Below are 19,761 nucleotides of genomic sequence, written 5' to 3' on the forward strand. Positions count from 1 at the left end.
ATTGTTGACTGGATAAAAGAAGTTGCTCATCTTACAGAGGATAGACAGTTGTGCTGCCGCTGCTTTTGGTTTAAATTAGTGATCAAAATGTTACAGTAGCATATGTTTTCACACAATTCCGAGGCTAAGCTGAGAGATAGATGTAGACCATATTCTAGCTAGGGAATGGACTTGCGGATGAATTTAAGAGAGCTGGAACGATAGATCATTTAGACCAATTTCCATTCTGACAAGGGTAGTCCAACTCAGTTCTTTTATCCTAATATGATGGTCAATTACATCAGCAACTTCAAACCTGAAGTCAAACCTGAAGTCAAATTGTTTTTTGGTTTTCTGACTCGCTCAGTTATAGCTCCATATATTGACTAAGATAAAGATGGCTGTTGGAGGCTATTCAGCAGCGCGCAGGTTTAACGGCCTGTGTCTACAAAGGTCGTTGACAGCGCCAGCCGACACTAATTAATGCTCCCAAGGCAACGTGGACCGATCATTCAAGCCTCGTTCATTCCTACTGTCAAATGCGTGACTCCCAACTGTTACAAAGGATAGATATTGTTATTTTTCACAACGTGACATATCCAATTAGATATTTAGAAAATAACCCAATTAGAATTAGATATTTTAAAAATAACGATAAGGTTTCAAATCCACATCAAAGTATAAATTAACTGACAATGTATCATATTCGAATCCACATAAAAGTGTAGAAAATAACTGACAATATCTCGTATTCGAATCCATGTTAAAATGTTTTGTACATCGTTTCATATGATAACTAAATATTAATTTTTATTAAAAAAAAAAATGCATATCCATCTTCGAAGGACCGGCTGCACATCACATATTGCAAATAATTGTAGTGTTCTTGTGCAATAACTACTATAACACTCAAAAAGAATTAGCAGGCTCTGCCGTGCAAACAACAAAAAATACCAGTTGGATTCCAACGGCATCCCGCAGAAGTGAAATGCCAAATTCAAAAGTCAAACAAAGTTCAAAATCATATATTGAGTTTGACAACAACATAATCATGGAGTTTGTATCTCCCTAAGACAACATAGGGCCATAAACACTCCCCAAGGAACACTCTTTTATTTGTCCCTTTTGTGGAATGACCTCATAGTTCCAACTCTTCAGACAATTATTGCAAGTTCTTTATATGCTACAAGCATAAACAATTATTCAAAACACCTCTCATATCCAGTTGCACCATTGTTTGATGGATCTGGAAGTGTCCATTTAAAAAAGCATCATAGCTGGCAACATTCTTCTTAATAGTTCCAAATATGAGTACACATGAAAGTCATCAAAGATGATCTTTTGTTTCTTTGGCAATTACTGCGACCATATAACCACAATATCACCATATGGAATACGGTGTAGCATGTTTTGGTTTATATCTCTGCAAAGGAACGGATGGTTTTAAATCCATGGTTATCCGGGAGGGGTGCATTTCCAGGACGGACAGAGATTAGCACTTCAAGACCTAAAATATGATAAAAGTATAACCTCAGGATTTATAGATAAAAGTACAGTTTGAATTTGCAAAATCAATAATAAAATATAATTGAATTTGCAAAAATTGATAACAAAATAAGTTTGCTGGTATTGCAGTAATCCATTTTGAATATGCGTTATTAAGGACTTGTGCCAATCAGCACAAAACCAGCCAACACATGTCTAGCACAACCCATTGGCAAAACAGAAATATCTGATCGCTAGAAATTTCACCCATAAAACTCAACTTAATAAAGTATAACAGATCAAGGAAATATCCATCAGACAGTGCACAGAAAACTTATACTTACCAGCCGCCCTTGCTGCCACAGCTTCTTGATACAGATCAGTTACAAATAAGATTTGAGATGGTTTATTTACTCCCACTGTTTGAGAGATTTCAAGGTAACTGCGTGATTCCTTTTTGTTTCTGTTGATGAAAAAAATAGCAGAATGTGTACCTTAGTGAAGAGGTATAGTTAAGGGAAACATAAGAGCTTGATCACCAAAGAGTAAAACAAAAAAAGAGCTTCATCAGTAGAGACTATGTATAAGTGTACCCGACTGTGGTGTCAAAAAATCCACTCAAGTATTTTCTCAGGTCCCCATAAAGAGTGTTTGCAAACAAAAGTCTTTGGGCCTCTCTACTACCACTTGAATATATGTATACCTGCAACATAAAAGGCCATTTTCTACAGCTAAACAGATGGAGATGAACATCATGATAGACTAATGGCACAACTTACAGAAGAGCATTGGGCATTTCCTATAAACAGAAGCAATAATCATCATCATAAATTGAATAAAATAAAAAAAACTTTGAGACTCAAGGAGAAGGCAGCGGATAAACCCTAACAAGTCTCAATTAGAGATGACATCTTACACAAGTTTAACTGTTAGACCAACATCCATCATGTTAGCACACTAGTTAGAAAATGCCTCAAAATTCACAAACAGAACAATGCCTTTAGCAGCTGCAAGTTCATACATGACAGGCAGAATAATTGGCAACAACCCAAACATCAGTGGATCAGTCTTGATATTGTTGACTGTGTTGAAGGGCTAAGGCTGTAAGGCATATTCATAGCTTCAATTATACCTACTTATTGGTTATAGTATGAATAATTTATTTTCTTAAAAAAAAAAAAAATATATATATATATATATATATAAACCGAATAAGTAGTACTTGACATGGTTTTTATTGATACAGAAAAAGAGCATAGAAGAGTTGAGATATAATGTGATGGATTTCAGAAAGAAAGAGGTGAAAAGTAATTTAGTAGTTAACTTGAGGTAATAAAAGATGGGAGCAATCACTAGCATTAGAGAAATATGATTGTCCAGCAAGTTCCTTATAAACTATAGGTATTGATCAACTTTACATCCTTGTCTTCTTGCATAGTACTTCTTAAGATAGAAAGCATACTGAAATTGCCAATGGAGTTAGCAAATATCACCTTTGTACCATTCACATGCCACTTCTTAAGAGCTTCAGGAACGTCCTCATAAATGATTCCCTGCAATTCTTTATTCTCATATCCAGCTCTCCAAATATGTCCCTGCATGTAGAAACAATAGAACATATATATGAAATTGCAGATCAAAGCACATGATAATCAAGGAATTGCATGAAATCAGTTTTATTACCTGCAATTGTTTTAGGGAAGTAATTTTTCTATCAGCTTTTATCATTGCCTCCACATTAGTTACTAAAGAATCAACCACATCATTTTTCACATCATTAGAAGGGATGGGTACAGAACCAGAAACCCCTTGTTTAAGATCCTCCTCAACCTATAAAAAAATTGTTACTTAACCAAATCATTAACAAAAAATAGGAAATATGAAACTAGAGAACGAAAAGGAAACTGCTTTTGGTCCTAAAAAACTAAACATTAAAGAAGCTGGAGGAATCAAGAATAAGAGACAACTACCAGAACCACATAATAGAGTGATGAGGAAAGTTGCTCCATAACTATTTCAAAGATCACTCAAAAGAACAAGAAAAATACAAAAAATTGAAAAAAAAAAACATATATGCAAGTGATAGAAGTTAAAATAAGAAAAACCGTGCAGGAGCAGGTCATTCCATTATGGCTTTTTAAAAATGCATAAGATACATGAAACGTATGGAATGCCACTCAAGGATTTAAACCTCCTACTTGATGGAGATGCAAGTATCGCTATCTATTTAAATTTTGTATCATGAATGATTTTGCAATTATCAAATATAGCCACATGTTACCCCAGGAAGAAGACAGTACCGCCATCCTTTTGCCACATTGATCAACAGAAAACATTTTACAAGCATATTGTTGGCAAATGTATCCCACTACAAGTGATCATTCACTACAAATTCGTATTTACATAGAATTTCCAGCTGAACAAGTTACATGACATAAGGTCCACCATTCGAGATCACTTATTCTGGTCCTACTTCACATTAAAGTAACATTTGATGCAGAATGAGATGTCATAGATCTCATGGTAAATCTATTGGGATCAGAGTTATTCAATATGAGGTACTTTGTTTCAGCTCATAGTCTCTCTTAAAGATGATCTAAGGCTGATGTTTGTTCTTTTGGAGACTGATTAAGACTGCAGTTTTCACAAATTTATTTGGCATTTTGAGATAATTTCTGGTGGACTTGAAGTTAGTTTGAAATATGAATGGCTGTTCAACAATCTTTCACTATACATATTTAATATAATTGATTAAGGACCACATACTTGCCACATCTGTAAGAAATTTCAGTTGGTCACTAAATTTTTACTAATGATTGCTATTCCTGATTTGTATTCAAGACTTGGGCAAACATTGCAGGAAATGAGATATTTTTGTTCTAATAACTTCCCTCCTATGGATTCCAAAATAGACAAGCAAAGGGGACCCATTCTAGTCATCACTTGAAAGAAACTACAGTCGTGAAATATGGCAGTTGTATACTTGGTTTTGCTGAAGAGCAGTCCTTGGAATAACGGGTCACAGGCCACCTATATCTCTTTTTTCTTTCCCTCGTAACTTTCCCATCCTTTTCCCTGTTCTAACTATCCCTCTTTTCTTCCTAATAACTGTGTTTTATCTGCATTCCTTACACTCCCTGGAGTTGAATTTATGATAGATCTGCTATCAGTATGCACTTATCCCCCTGAAGTTCCTACCTACTGTATCTCCTATGTTTAGCTTTGCTTAAGCTCTTCCATTGTCTACCTTATCACCCCATGATAGGCAAACACATTCAAGTTTCCAAAATTTTCCCATGCTTGGAATGAACATTGACAAACTCATCTTGGGAAAAGGATATAATGTCCTTTTTATCCCATGCCATGCAACACATACAAAATTGTGCAACATGCACCAAGAAACCTGTGACATAAAAGGGTCTCATGATGCCCCATTATAGCATTGGAGATATATTGGCATGACACAGCAAATGCAGCTAGGTACAGTGTTTTGAAAATACAGCATTAAAGTATATATAGGATGAGGCACAGAAATTCTGGCAAGGTGCAGGGTGAAGTGTCAGTAACTTTTCAAAACTATCCAAAATAAATTGCGTATGACAGAAATGGTAAGGCTTATTCATTTTCAGTCTAGCCAAATAAAATTTTTAGCTTGTTTTTTAAATTAGCAAAGGATGTCAAAAGCAACTTTACGGCTTATACAAGTGATTCGAGTTCTAAGGACTACAAAGTATGTTTTAGGTTTAATTATATTCATGTAAAAAGTGTTACACAACTTTTACAAGCAGATTATTTACTTTAGTTTGCCACATTGCATAAACTGCAATCCTTGGAGGATAACATTTTGGTTAAGGAATGAAATTTACTCAATTTAAGTGATGCGATAAATAGTGATTAGTTAGAAAAACAAACGAATGAAACAATGAAAATTACCACAATCAAAAAGTTGTAAAACATACAGTAATGTGTAAACGAGAGAGCTAGGAGTTATCAAGGCGTCACGACCCGACCTTGACCTATTAACTTTGTTGAACCTGTACCGCTGGCTTAAAAAGCTTAAGCACATATTCACAATAGTACATCTAGATGGATATTGTATAAGTCAATTGAAGCCCACTTCCGATGTGAAACTGAATTCCACGGATATTCCTTTCCTATTAAAGCCCCTCACCATGTCCTAGGTCTACTATGTTATCATTTTCCATTAACTTCGTTGAACCTGAACCACTAACCCAGAAGTTAATAGTAGTACATCCATCAGCCTCTTATAATCAGTTTTAGCTCACTTCTGATATAGGTGTATTCTGACTAGGGGCAATGGCCTTTCCAAGCACTACCACCGCTACAATTCATATTTCCTCCAAAAATATATAATAACCAAGGTTCGCTGTACCATACCATACCGGCGTTTCGACCCGGGCTCGGTATGGTATGGTACTGGTGTATCGGGCGGTACATCATGGCGTACCGAGCGGTACACCCTGGTGTACCGAACAATTTTATATTTTTTCATACAGTAGCAGTGTTACAGTATAATATTGTAGCACTGTAGCGATACTGGGCGGTCCGCGTACCGGTAACCTATCGGACCGATACGTACCGCCCGGTACGGGTGGTACGCTTCGGTATGGCAGACCTTGATAATAACAATAACAACATCAACAAAGTCATAAGTCCCAACTATTTAAGCTTGATTACATGGATATTCTGCTTAGTAGCAATGTTCAAATAATTTTTTAGATATATTTTATCTCTTGTGTATATTTTCTTACATGATTCGTTTTACCAATCCGTATCGATGTACCAACCAACTATCGGTACAGTACGTACCGAGTTGTACCAAGCTATACCGAGCGTACCGACACATGATACGTGGAGGTGAATCGATGTACCACCCATACCGTTCTCCTAACAAACCGATACGTACCACCCATATCGAGTGGTATGTTATGGTACGACGAACCTTGATTTTTTATATGTTCTTGCAAAAAAAATATACACAATAGATAAATTATATCTTAAAAATTATTAGAACGTTGCAACTAAGCAGAATATAAAAGAATGAATGGGAAGACACAAGACACAGGAGCATTATTAGGAGTGAACAAGGAATGAATGGGAAGACACTCCAAACGACATACAAATAGAAATCTATGGATAGTAAAAAGGAAACAAATTAAGTTAGGGTGGATCCCCACTGTTTATGTTGGATCTTGAGGGCAACATATTACACACTACAAAACACCAAAACTTCCCATAATAACTAGTTAGCTAACAATCAAAAATCTTCAGCCGCTTCCCTAGTACTTTTTCATCAAAAATTTCAGAAATATGAAACTTCCTAGGAAGTTATCCAACAGTTTCCAGTTACATATGTTAAGAATATGAGAATTAATACACATATATATGGTATTACCACACTAATCTACCAAAAATCTGAAATTTATATGGAGATTGTACTGGTGTCTATTCACAAACAGGAAAAAACATAGTAGTCAGTAAAACCAACACTAATAATTTAAAGAATTTGGGAAAAAAAATATTAGCACAGGCAATATTACTGTTAAACAATGCATTAAAACAAGTGGAGGAATTTAAAACAGGCTAGCCTTAACAGTTTTTTGTTTTTTATTCTAAACCTGTATTGGAAACAAAGGTAAAATATTTTGAGAGGCTCCGGTTGGAAGTCCGGATCTAAGCTTGAAATTCTTTACTCTAGAAGTTCAGGCTGATAAGAAGATTGCTGTATACGAGACTACTGATTCAGCAGAGCTTATTGAGACATGGTCTATGGCGATTGTTGGCTATGTGGTAGGTCTCAAAACATCTTATTTCCCACTATCCTCATTTATCAAAACTCGATGGGGAATATCGTCATTTGATCTTCATATGCTGGAGAACGGATTCTTTGTTTGCAAGCTATACTCTGAAGAAGATTTACAACGAGTCCTCGAAGGATTCTGGACTATTCGCGGCCATCCAATGATCCTACGACGCTGGTCTCCTGATGTCCGTTTGGAGTTAGATAGCCTACAGTCTATTCCATTATGGGTATCCTTTCAAGGTCTTCCTCTACATCTTTGGAGTCGACGTTTTATTGCAAAGTTATGCAGCACTCTGGGACAGCCACTCTACATCGACAAAGCAACAGCTGCTCAGACGAGATTAGCATTTGCACGAGCATGTGTACTGATTTCTTCTGACGAAGATCTTCCAAATGAGGTTTTCTATCGTGATCTTGACGGGAACACTCGGAAGGTACATGTCTCATATTCCTGGAAGCCACAACGATGTCAGCATTGCTTATCTTTTGGTCATGCAAATGGAGCTTGTCAGCTTTTCTAGCTCCATTTTACGGTGGCAAAAATCCTAACATCCAATTTTACGATTAAAGATAGTAAGTCGTGAGCTTCAGGCGCCGCTACGAAGCAGATCTCTATCTCTATCTTTCTCTCTCTTTCCAGAATAGGTGGCCATGGGTTCTTTCTTAATGGTGATGGATGGACAGTTTCACCGAGATCAGACCGCAGGTCGAGAAAATAGGTAAGTAATATTGGCCTAAGCCTAAGATGCGACGGGATCACTCTGGATGTTTCGTCGAAGGAGTTTCTCTCTGGAGAGGATATGGAGGAGGAGCCAATTGAGGGGTAACGGTAGGGAGTCTTACCATCGTATCAACCCTCCCGCCACCGTCGCCAGCCCTAGGGGCCGTCGCTGCCATGTTTGATCCCTCTTCTGGTCGCGGTTATAGAATCATCTCCATAGGGAAAAGCCACCGTCGCAGTATATCAGATCGCCGCTACAGTACCGTCGCCCTAGGGAGATATGGTCGTAGTATCGTCGCCCTTGGGGAGAAGCCGACGCTGCAGGAGATCCGATAACTAGCAAGATAACAGTACTTACATCAAATAAAAATGTCCCTAGGAAAAGAAAAGCAGTTTTATAAATCCATTTTCTTCTAGCTGTTCCAAGAAACTCTAATTTGCAAGTATCAGTCACGCAAAGCTAGAAGCTCAGAATTGTAGGCTAATGACAAGAGCTGCAGATTAAGATGATCAAATCAATCAAGTCCCACTTTTACTGATCAGCTTGTTAAAAGCAATCATGTTTTCTAATTAGCCATGCATTCTTAGACCACAACAATATAGCATGAAAAACTGTAATATTATATAATTGGAACATGTATTGTGGAATAACCGTTGAACTATATGAATCTTACTTGAGTTCGCAGTAGCTTAATATCTTCTTTGGTCTCGTCACTCTCATATGTGGACACTAAATGTTTCCGCACATTGTCACGAGCATAGGGAAAAAGGACATCGGTAACAAATGTAATTGGGGTTGTTGTTCCTTCAATGTCCAGAACAATACAATGCTGCATGATGAGACAAAAATAAAAATTAACCTGATATTAGTTGGTTAATTTTAAAAGAATGACAGAATGGTAGTCAATGAAGACAGAGATCCACACCAGAATGATCTCCATACTACACGAGGATCAAGAAACGTGCATGAATGCACACATAATAGCTAACAGCATAAACAAGGACAAGGGGAGATTTAGAGAGAGGAAATGAAGACAAATGAACTTACTCTTGACGTCTCAGGACAATGTTCGCCATTCTCTATTGCTTTTACAGCATCGTTTAGATGCTTATTTTTGTCTTGAAATGCATTTGTACTGCCTATCAGACCATGACTTGGACTACTGTAATCAATACCTAATTGATGGAGTTTAAGTGCAGCATCAAAAAGATAATGATAGCACTCAGCCTGAAAAATCATTAAAAAAATTATTGTAATTCTAAATTAATACCACAAAACTTTGGAAGAATGAGAAAGAAAAAAAGTCAACAAATGGACAAGAAAACATTAATTTCCAGAAAAAGTAAAATATTAATTAGCAATGACATAAAAACAACTAGCTTCTTAAAAAAGCTGATCTAGAATTTGTTGTCACAAGTCCACATCATATATGCGAGAGTCCCTTAAGACTTAAAGGAAAACTTGGTCTAAAAATGGATTGATCACTGACTATCATAATTTATACGGTAATGAGTTGACAACTGAAGCAAACTATTGCTTGTTGATCACATAAATGGGCATGAAACATGCTGATACTACAGCTCAGTAAACGGTGAACATTGTGCTAGAGAGATATCAGCATGTCCCTCCATTTTGAAAAGTACACCATTGCTATAGCCCATGAGTATAAAGAAAATACTTAGAAATGATTATATTCTTCTAAAACTTCAAGTAAATCGTATGGTACATTCTAAAAACTTGTCTCAGATAACAAAAGACACTGTCAAGGATAACTTGAGGGTATGCAGCTAGGTATACTGAAGCACACAATGTGTATCTCATGCAGAGCAAGTGCATGAAGTTTCATGCCACTGCATGACCACCACTAGCACTGACAGGCAACAGATTTGCCTTGATAGGTCTTTGATCAGCAGATTTGAGGATGACATAGCATGACGGTAAATACCTAAATCCTCGCATCTTTATGCGAGATGTAGGAAAGCTTAAATATCTCAGTAGATTAATAAGTGCACTCTACAACTGATCATCAGATGAAGCATCAAAGTCATTTTTTACTATTCATGACCCAACACATGGATTTACATAAAGCTTAGATATCTATAAGGGATTCTCATTTTACTTTTTTATTTTAGGGTGGGGAGGGGGGCATCCAAAAACCAAATATGTCAAATATACTCGAAGGAAAGAGAACTTATGAGATATAGTCAAAAATAAACAAGAGTAAAATTTTCAGTGCACATAACATAATAACATGAAGCTATCAAGTCAAGATAGTAGAAATGGATTACATTCAAACTTCAAATGATCAGTAATGAAATCTAATCAGTATAATTGAATCCAAGGGCTTAAATTCCAATGTTGCTGCAAATACATTGGTGAAACAAGAGTAAATTCTTCAGTGCATAACATGCTAACATAAAGGTATTAAGTCATGATAAATAGGAATAGATCACATTTGACCTTCAAATGATCAGTAATGAGCAATGACAACTAAAATTCAATCTTAAGACTTCAGTTCCAATGTGGTTGCAGACATGCAGATGCATTAATACAAGGTACTACAGCATTTTGTGCAATAAATAGCTAAAGATTGTAATAACGACTAGGATGTAGATGTTTGATGTCTGAAACAAAATGAAAGAAAACCATCAGCTTATAGAACACATAGATAATCGATCCAGATTATACAATAAGAAAATAGACCTGTGTCTTGGCATTTATCCATGAGTCTCCCCAAACGTATATCCCATGGTTCCGCACAAGCACAGCAGTCGCTTTTGGGTATGCTGCCATCTGTGAACCATTATATCAGTAGAATTAGTACATATAGGGCCAAAATAATTAGATGAGCACATCATATTATGATATAAAACATGGAGGTATTTCACATGATACCAATTTAGAAGTATGACCTACATTAACAGTCAGAAAGGACATTTTACTAATTACATCAGGCTCTATCATTTCCACTTTGTACCTGGCTGCCATTAGACATTGTGACATTTTCCTATTTTACAGTACCAAACACTTGAGAGTTTTAAGAAGATTGGTTTATTTTTATGCTGCACATTAATAGAACATCTGAACTACTAAAATTGTAATCCTAACAAATAGCCATAGCCAAAGTTATCACCAGGACCAAAACTGTTATGGGGCAGCATGTGGCACTCTGATTGGAATCAAGAACCAATAATCAAAAGTGAAATGATGCATACATCAACAAGACATTCTTACTTCAAGCTGAATTGGCAAATGCATTGCATACAAACCCCTGAGACAGTACAAACTTCTAAAACTAGAGAAACAAATCAACTTAAACATGGACCTATAAAACCTAAAGAATATAAACCAATTATTTAGCCAAGCAAATAAAATGAAAGAATGTTTCGCTTGTCTAGGGCAAATCACCACCTCTGTTTTTCGCATAATCTGGTTTCCTCAGCCACCACAATCTAAACCAACTATGACAGCACCAGAAACCATCGGCCATGATCTCTGGTACTCCTATTTTTTTCTATTGGGTTTTTAAATTTTTTTACTCTTCATGTTAGAGATGGTTAACTCTTGTTTTCCCCATGTTTTCTTTTCAGTGTCACTGTTACACTAAGCCTTAGCTGACTGTACAGGTAAAAGTCAGCACATTTTGTTCCCTGAGTGAGTGGCAGGTAGAACTTAATTTTATGGTCATTCTTGACAAGACAAACAAAAATTTAACACGATTATCCAAACACCAATAGCATTTTAAAACCATTTTAATGAGTTACAAAAAAAGTTGCCTATCCACATTTTTTTCCAAAGTCAAGTAGTAAATATTATGAAGTAATATAAGCAGGGACTAACACCTCAACCAACAAGACACATACTGACGAACCAAGAAGCAACTGAAGGAATATATCTTTTGAAATAAAAGTTCAAGGTCATTTAATATACTAATATTCTTCAATATTCTAACCATCATAATGATGAATTGATGAATCTAACCATCATTCTTACTAAAGCTGCCACATTGATAGGTAAACAGACCATGTTCAAATAATCACATACAGATGCTCTCTTAGTTGTCTTCAAAAATAATGATTCAAGCTTAGCCTTTCTTGCCCAGTGTTAGCTCATGTATTAAAATTCTTTCTCCTTGATCCTAGTAATGTCATCATTTATCTCTTTGTTCTCATTTTAGGTACTCTCTGTAACAAGGAAGAATTGATGAAAGAAGGACATGCGAAAATCATGCCAAGAAGGCATGTCTCCATTTTAGTTCTTGACAATGACTCCGTGGGTTTTTCTAATCCTGAATTGTCATAAAAAATAACTATTTGTTAGTAAGATTGACTATTTACCTCAAAATTGTCACCTCAGTTAAGCTTGTCTAATTTTGTGCACAAGTTCTAACCTCTCTTGAGCATACATGTACTCTTTGATTTGTTTCTAGGTATGATAGGAGTTACTATGAAGCACTAATTAGCACCTTTTTTTGCATCTTGCCAATATCTCACTGAGATTCCATTAAATTCACAGGTCACACAATAATATCAGTCCTCTGAAGCATCGTTCACCTTATTGGTACATACCAAGCTATATTGAGTATACTGACACATGATACATAGGGGTATACCGATGTACTGCCCGTATCGGTCTCCTGTCAGACTAGTACATATCGTTCGTACCGAGTGGTATGCTGCGGTACGACGAATCTTGCTCTGAAGCAGAAATTACAAGTAATATATAGAGAAATGCAGACCCTCTATGATGCTGAAGAATGAACAAACTCATAAGAGGAAAGTATACCGCTTGACTGAGGGATTCAGTAAGTTCACGCTCGTGTGCTGTGTTCTCAATTATTGGAATAACCAACTCATCATAATAACCATGGCCTTGAATTCCTTTTATCATCTCCATATGAGTTATCTGCATCAGCAAAACCACAGAAGGTAAGAAATTTTTGGAAAACACACAAAGCAATCCATAAAACTGGACGTTTGTAGAAGCAAAATAAAAGCCTAAATTGACAATTGTGTAAATGGGTCTCCAAGAAGTTCCATAAATAGACAACTTCCCCCTTCTACAACATAGATTGACCATCCTGATTATAACAATTTCAATTTTCCTTTTGCTTCTCCAAAGGAACTTCCATTTACAATTTGATCATTTAGTACACACCAGGAAAACTGAAAAAAGGAAGACCAAGTTCAATTTGAACAAAAGAAAACATTCAATCAGATTTGAAATATACTGCCTATGATGTATTTTCCTCTGTCTAGAATCTTCCAGTCTTTCTTTTTTTCTAGAATATTCCAGTATTAAAAGACAATTGTCAACTGAAGTAGCATGATGGTCAGTATAGGGGCTAAACTGACACAAAAAAGGGCATGAAAAACAACATAACAAGAAGGCATAATGCCCCAACACCATTAGCACTTAAATTGTTGATCTAGGTTGAAATATAAATGTCTAGACTATGGCATGGATGCTGCAAAATCAACAACCTAGATCTTCAAAACCAAATTCTAAATCAATATTTCAGAAACCATCATGAAAGCCATTTATCATTCTTCATAAGTTACACTCATCTATAAGCACTTAAATTGATCAGACTACAATGCTAATTACCAGAAGATATATGCATAAAGTTCCACCATCAGTGTGGGAACTCGTACCATGAGTACAAAGTAATACACAATCTACTAACCACTGTGAACACCCTCTCTGTCCGATTATAACAAGTCATAATGTCCCAACTATTTGCAAACGGCTAATGGATCTTTTCCCATTATTAACTTTGTACAGGACAACATCCCCTGTTAAATTAAGAGCAACTAAATCTCTGATTCTTGTTCATAGTAAAGTTTTTCTTAAGTCTCCCTTTGCCTCATTTAGTGCCACTAATTCAAATCGACTCACCTTCTCTAACCAAGGCATCGAGATGTCTCATTTGAACATGTAAATGCTAAGATTTTATAAAGTAGTCCAATACCAGATTTACAATTTTATATGAATGATATGTACCAAGACCCCAAACAGTACCATCCTGTATTACCAAATACCAAGTACAGTTGAAATTTAAAAAAAAAATGAAAAATGAGAAATACACCAAGTGGTACACAGCTATATAGTTTATCACTAATGCTTTGTTAGACCAATCGAAGACTGCTGATTTGTTATATAGACCAAACCAATGTGTATTTGGAACATTACCATCTTAAATGATTTTCCCTAATATTATGCTCTGTCAGTATTAATTTGTTTGCCCAATCTCCAGTTTAACCACCCTTTCTCTTTAAAAACGTGATAGTCAAGAGATGGCATTGATTATTAATCCTCCATGAAGATTTGGAAAGTCCATTCTCCATACTCAGATAATAAGTGATCATAGCTACTTATTTCAAGTTCCTCTCTACAGTTCTAATCAAAATACTGCAAGATATTTTCACTTTCATCTGTACAGTTTCCACCAAATGATCTTATTACTTTACCTCGTAAAATGCATCACTATTTGTAACCTTATATCTTCTTCCTTGAGTTCAATTTCAGTGGATCAAGAAACAGGAAAGTCTAATCTTGAGGAATATCAATCTTCAAAGTCATACCCATCAAATATATACAGTAAGATGAATAATTAAGAAGACATGTTCCTCTTCAAATAATATGAAACCAAAGTGAAGGAAGTTTGTTTAAAAGACTGAAAAAAAAAAATGCATATTGACTAAAAGATCATATAATAATCTGAAGCTATCAGCTAAATCTGGAAATCATTGTTGGTCAGCATACATTACAAAAATTAATAGTTATGACAACAAAATGAAGCAAAACTCTTAAATTCAACTCTAAACTCCAAAGTTGCCCACCTCATACTGTCCAAAACTTATTCTTTCTTAACTAGTTCCTACTTTCCCACATTGTTTCTTTTGTAGATTATAATTTCAACCTAATAGTAGCCTAATAATTTAATAAAAATATGTAATATCAGCTAAACTCTCCAATATGCATCTGTTACATGATAAACAGACCAAGATCAATAGTCACTTTAAATCATAATTCACCAATCTTTAATTTTTCAATTAAAGATCTTATAGAGACAATCTATCGATGGTCAACTCCAACTTAACAATCTGCACCTTTCGACCTAAGTTAGCTTCATCATATGTATCATAGGGATCTACCTTGGAACAATAATGCTTCTCCAAGTCCTGTTATAGACGGTAATCACTTGTTCTATCACCCTGTTTATACGCCAAAAAGCTGAATGTACCTGTACCTATACCACAAGCCCCTATTTCAATATGATAAATAATATTGTTTTGCTTCCTGTCTTACTTAATTCATGAATTGGCTGCCGTCTTCTTGGAGAAGTATGGATTCTTAGGAAATTCGATGCGCTAAATCCTTCAAGTCTAACACTATAATCATGAAAAAGAAGTTCTAAAACTAAACCAAAGCACAGTGTTTAAAACTTGTCTAAAGTTGTCAATCAAGTGACAGAAATAATATGCTCTATATTCCAGAAACAGACACAAACTTTCTGCCTTTATCCCACATCTTGAAAGCTTTACCCTGAACTCCTTTGAGAAAGGATGAAGCATTGTTATAAGACAAGACTCCATTCCATGACTATGAATAACAGCCCCAGCATTACGCATCTGATAAGCCTACAAAACAAAATAAGTAGGAGATGAGCACTGATATATGACAATAACTGGTTCAAAATTCTAAAACAGAGTAATGGCATAAATGTTGCTAAATATAATCACCCAAGTATAATGAGAATAAATGCAAACACTTTCAAGACAATTGGCAAATCTAATGAAGAACCAATGATAAAGAAAAGCAAGTAATAAATAGTTTATTCCTACAAGATATTAAAGATAGCTAACAAATCTCAAGATACTTAAAGATGCCTCACGTTATGGTAATGCTTTTAGCACCAACAAACAAATATGTAAGACATCTTTCATATTCAGTTTTTAAGAACCAAGTCTAGGTTCAACATGACACACACAAATGTGGCATCAAGGAAATCCAAATTCACATTCTAGAGGAACCAAAAATTAAGGACATGTACCAAATTCATAGTTCATACAAATAATTATACAGAGATGGATGGATGGAGCTTCACTGATCAGTGTCAAAGTGAGGAACCAGCATGGGCAGAGATTTGGTTGATCATCTCATGTCTAGAATATGTGCTACATTTCTACATCTTCATTTCTACTTGAAAAGATACTAGAAACCTTCCTCTTGAGGATTCAGTATAATCTACATACTGCATATCCAAATGATGAAAGAGATGTCACTAAAACAGCACATGTTCCGTCCCACAAAAGCATCTCATGTCCAGAACATGTGCTACATTTATACATCTTCATTTCTACACTGAAAGATATTGGACACCGTCCTCTTAAGGATTCAGCATAATCTACATAGTACACACCACATATCCAAATGACGAAAGAGATGTCACTAAAACAGCATATGTTCTACCTTTACAATAGTTGATGAGCTCCCCACCATACCAGTAGAACACTCGTGTATGTTCCACTAATAGTAGTACCACAAAGGTGGGGCGTACTTTTAAGTTTTCTTCTTATGTTTTTAATGCAGAAGTATTTCTAACTAAGTTTTACTAGTCATGGTTTTTCTGCTAATTCAGATGTAAAAACTTGGCATGGTAATAAAAATGAAACAAAATACTAAATAAAACAGAGCGAAACAGATCACCTTCATGAAGAGGGGGGCACAATCGGTGCACTTGGGAAGCTTATGGGGGTAGGGCTTCTGCGACGGCGCAGATAGCACGGCCCCACTCCCAGTCAACACGTACATATCCTCAGGCATCATCCGCTCCTTCTGAACCCCTAAACGCGACGGCAACCATGGTAAGTTCGAATCTTGATCAGTTTACAGGGCAACAGCAATTGATAAGTTCATCTAAAGAACGGCCGGGTAGGGAATCGAGGCGACGTGCCATAAAAGACCCGTTTCTTCAAGAACCGGGGAAGGGACAATCAAGAGAAGAAAAGGAATCCAAGGAGGAAGGCGGATGGAGAGAAGGGATACCCGAGGGGGACATGACGATTAGCTGGTGGGGCTTGGGGACGGCGTCGTCGTGGACCTTGACGGTGATGCTGCCGCCGGTTCCGGTCACCCATCCGAGGTTGTAGAAGTGGCGGCAGAGGTCGGCGACCAGGGCGCGGGACTCCCCCACGGCTTTCCCTTCCAAGTAGGCCTGCGAGCTCAGGTGCGGAAGGCCTTCCTCCGCCGAGACCGCCGCTGCCGCAGAAGCCATAGTCTCTCTCAGAAGGGTTTCGTACTTCCCACAAAGGAAATCACCAAATTAAGGCCCCACGGACATGGTAGTGCAGGGAACCGGAACCAGATTCGTGGTCCGACTCCTATCGCTGAGCGGGCCCCATGTTTCACATGCAATGAGTGGCTTGGTGTGAGTGGGTGTACGGACGGAATCTCATAAACGGAGGCGGCCCGTCCATTAGAGATCCGAACAGACACGGCAAGCCAATCGTTTGCAAATCTATCGAATCCCATGTGATTCGACAACCTTAGCGAACAAAATTGGATCCGTCCTCAGTCCAACCTCACCATCTCCCTCGAGGATCCATGGCGCGTGTTGTCGATCGTACTCGAACAAGAAGATGATCGCTGCATCCCAGCCGTCTGATCCGAGATCACCACGCCCTATCCCAACGTCGCCGTCGTCGGTACGTCGCTACGGGGAGTCGGTACATCGACGTACTATAATACAAGGGGACCCTTATTTGTACCCAGCTAACTGAAGCCGTCCATCTCCTCTTCGTCCAATCAGACGGCCTCCAGCCTCCGTATCACGGTGCTCTGGTTACCTCCTGTCTCCTCCCTCTCCCGACTATGGCAAAGCTTAAAAGTTTGCGCCGTATCGTCACTTGCGGTGACCGTAATCGAGTTGAAGCGAAATGCCAATGCTACCCCTAATGTGCATTGTGAATCAACGGTATCGTCACCATTTATTGCGGACCATCGAAAGGCATCGGTCAGTTAACGCACCGAGTTACAGAGTCGGTATTATCACCGAGCAGTTGGAACAGTTAACGCACCATTCCCGTTGCAATGGGTCTTTTCAAAATCTCCCGCTTTCCTGGGTACGGCCGTCCAGACCACCATACTGTGTACGAACAGGGTTCTGGTTGTGTACCGTCCATCATACGACACGTCACACATCTTAAGGTGGGTACTCATCCGCATAGATGCGGAAGCAGATATTGGAGACACAGTGAGACCGGCTATCGGCGGTCGACAGTCCGAGCTCTCCTATAAAAGAACGACCCTTCCCACTCTCCATCTCCGCTTCCGTTCTTGCGAAACCTGCAGGGCCTTTTTTCCGATATATTTCCCAATAAATTAGCTCTTTTTGGGATAAGGGAGAGCGAAGGCTGAAAGGAGATGAAGCTGAAGGGAAAGATACATCCGTCGCCGGCGGCGCAGCTTCCCGCCGCTGGCTCGCCCCAGCAGCATCAGAGCCACGACGCCCTGGCGGTGCTCAGCCTCCTCCCGGCGGCGATCCTCGCGCTGACGGCGGTGATGGGGAAAGAGGACAGGGAGGTGCTCGCTTACCTCCTCACACGATCGATCGAGGGCTGGGCGGAGGACCGGCGCCATTGCCAGAGGCCGGGCCGAACCCAGCACCGTCCGGTCTTCGGCTGCGGGTGCTTCGACTGCTACACCGGCTTCTGGTCGCGGTGGGATTGCTCCCCCGACCGCGAGCTCATCCACCAGGCCATCGAGGCGTTCGAGGAGCACCTGGCGAGCTCGGAGAGCAAGGGCGGGGCCAGCGCGAGGGTGCGGCGGAGGGAGCGCAAGGCGGCGCAGCGGGCGGATAAGGGCAAGAAGATTAAGGGGAAAGAGACGGACATGGCTCGGAGAAAGCCGGAGGAGGTGGAGAAGGATGCCGCGCTGACGATGGTGGGAGAAGCGGAGAGCGTCTCCGACGAGGAGGCGCCGGTGTCGGAGACGGCGGAGGAGGATGAGGGGGCCGAGACCGGGAGCGGCGAGCGGCGGAGGGGGTGGGCGGACGTGATTGGGGTATTTAATTCGCGCTTGTGGAGCCTCTGGAGTCCGGGCGCGTGACGTGTCGCCTGTGACTGGGGAAAAAAATAGAGGAAAAAATTAGAAGAAATATATTAAATACTTTTTAATCCGCTCTGTGAAAATTATGCTTTCTGTTTGTTTTGTTAGTTTCTATTTTCCCTGTAAATTCCGTAAATTTTTCTCACTATTTCCGATAGCATCGTTATATATTATGGAAAGCAGGGGGTGTCTTTTTGGTGGAAACAGTAGAATGTATTGTACATATTATTACATATATTCTTGGGGTCTCCATAATATGATATTACATCTTGCAGAAGTAGCTATTTAAACTTTGTTTACTATCTTTTCTAGTACTATCATTGTTAGGTAAGAGTGGTGACTTAGTCTACATTAGTTGTTGTCTTATTTGTGGTTATTATAATAATGAGGCAAGGTGATGAGGTTAGAGGAGAAAGATAGTGGATTAAGTGGGGTGATGCATTGGTGTTAATTAATCATATTGTTATTGGGCCCTGAACCAAGGAGTTGGTCCTCTTGAATGATGGATGCATGTAATATAATAGATGGGGACATTAGATGATGATGACAATGATAGGTATTTAATAATGTTAGGATCAGCCTTTAGTTGGCATGAGTTCTTATCCCAAGTAGAGTTTGAATTCCTCCATTGATAACTTT

At 38.3% G+C, this 19,761-nt stretch overlaps 2 protein-coding genes across 3 annotated transcripts; one reads left to right on the forward strand and one right to left on the reverse strand.

The window, feature by feature from the left end:
* Positions 1-224: 224 nt before the first annotated feature.
* Positions 225-17,354, reverse strand: LOC135640692 (probable bifunctional methylthioribulose-1-phosphate dehydratase/enolase-phosphatase E1 1). 2 transcript variants are annotated; one of them, XM_065155386.1, is made up of 12 exons: positions 17,062-17,354; positions 16,723-16,859; positions 15,558-15,653; positions 12,796-12,915; positions 10,714-10,803; positions 9,058-9,237; positions 8,684-8,839; positions 3,148-3,294; positions 2,958-3,059; positions 2,058-2,167; positions 1,809-1,927; positions 225-533 (listed from the first exon to the last, which is right to left on the reverse strand). In XM_065155386.1, exons 1-12 carry the CDS (start codon positions 17,288-17,290, stop codon positions 460-462), a joined length of 1,560 nt encoding a protein of 519 aa, XP_065011458.1. In that variant the 5' UTR covers positions 17,291-17,354; the 3' UTR covers positions 225-459. The 2 variants fall into 2 exon arrangements, with proteins under 2 accessions (XP_065011458.1, XP_065011457.1); XM_065155385.1 differs by lacking the exon at positions 225-533 and adding an exon at positions 976-1,486 and having other exon boundaries at positions 17,062-17,352.
* Positions 17,355-17,502: 148 nt separating this feature from the next.
* On the forward strand, positions 17,503-19,399 carry LOC135640693 (uncharacterized). The gene has a single exon (XM_065155387.1). It carries the CDS (start codon positions 18,439-18,441, stop codon positions 19,120-19,122), a length of 684 nt encoding a protein of 227 aa, XP_065011459.1. The 5' UTR covers positions 17,503-18,438; the 3' UTR covers positions 19,123-19,399.
* Positions 19,400-19,761: the final 362 nt, after the last annotated feature.

This window comes from Musa acuminata, chromosome BXJ3-6, assembly GCF_036884655.1.
Source record: "Musa acuminata AAA Group cultivar baxijiao chromosome BXJ3-6, Cavendish_Baxijiao_AAA, whole genome shotgun sequence".
NCBI classification, from domain to species: Eukaryota; Viridiplantae; Streptophyta; class Magnoliopsida; order Zingiberales; family Musaceae; genus Musa; species Musa acuminata.

Bases quoted from the DNA above. Each gene is read 5' to 3' on its own strand.
- LOC135640692 (XM_065155385.1), bottom strand. From the start codon at position 17,290: ATGGCTTCTGCGGCAGCGGCGGTCTCGGCGGAGGAAGGCCTTCCGCAC. The intron at 12,916-15,557 runs GTAAAGCTTTCA...TTGCTGATGCAG, and splicing joins CTTTCTCAAAGGAGTTCAGG to ATAACTCATATGGAGATGAT. The intron at 3,060-3,147 runs GTAATAAAACTG...TTCTACATGCAG, and splicing joins CTTCCCTAAAACAATTGCAG to GGACATATTTGGAGAGCTGG.
- LOC135640693 (XM_065155387.1), top strand. From the start codon at position 18,439: ATGAAGCTGAAGGGAAAGATACATCCGTCGCCGGCGGCGCAGCTTCCC.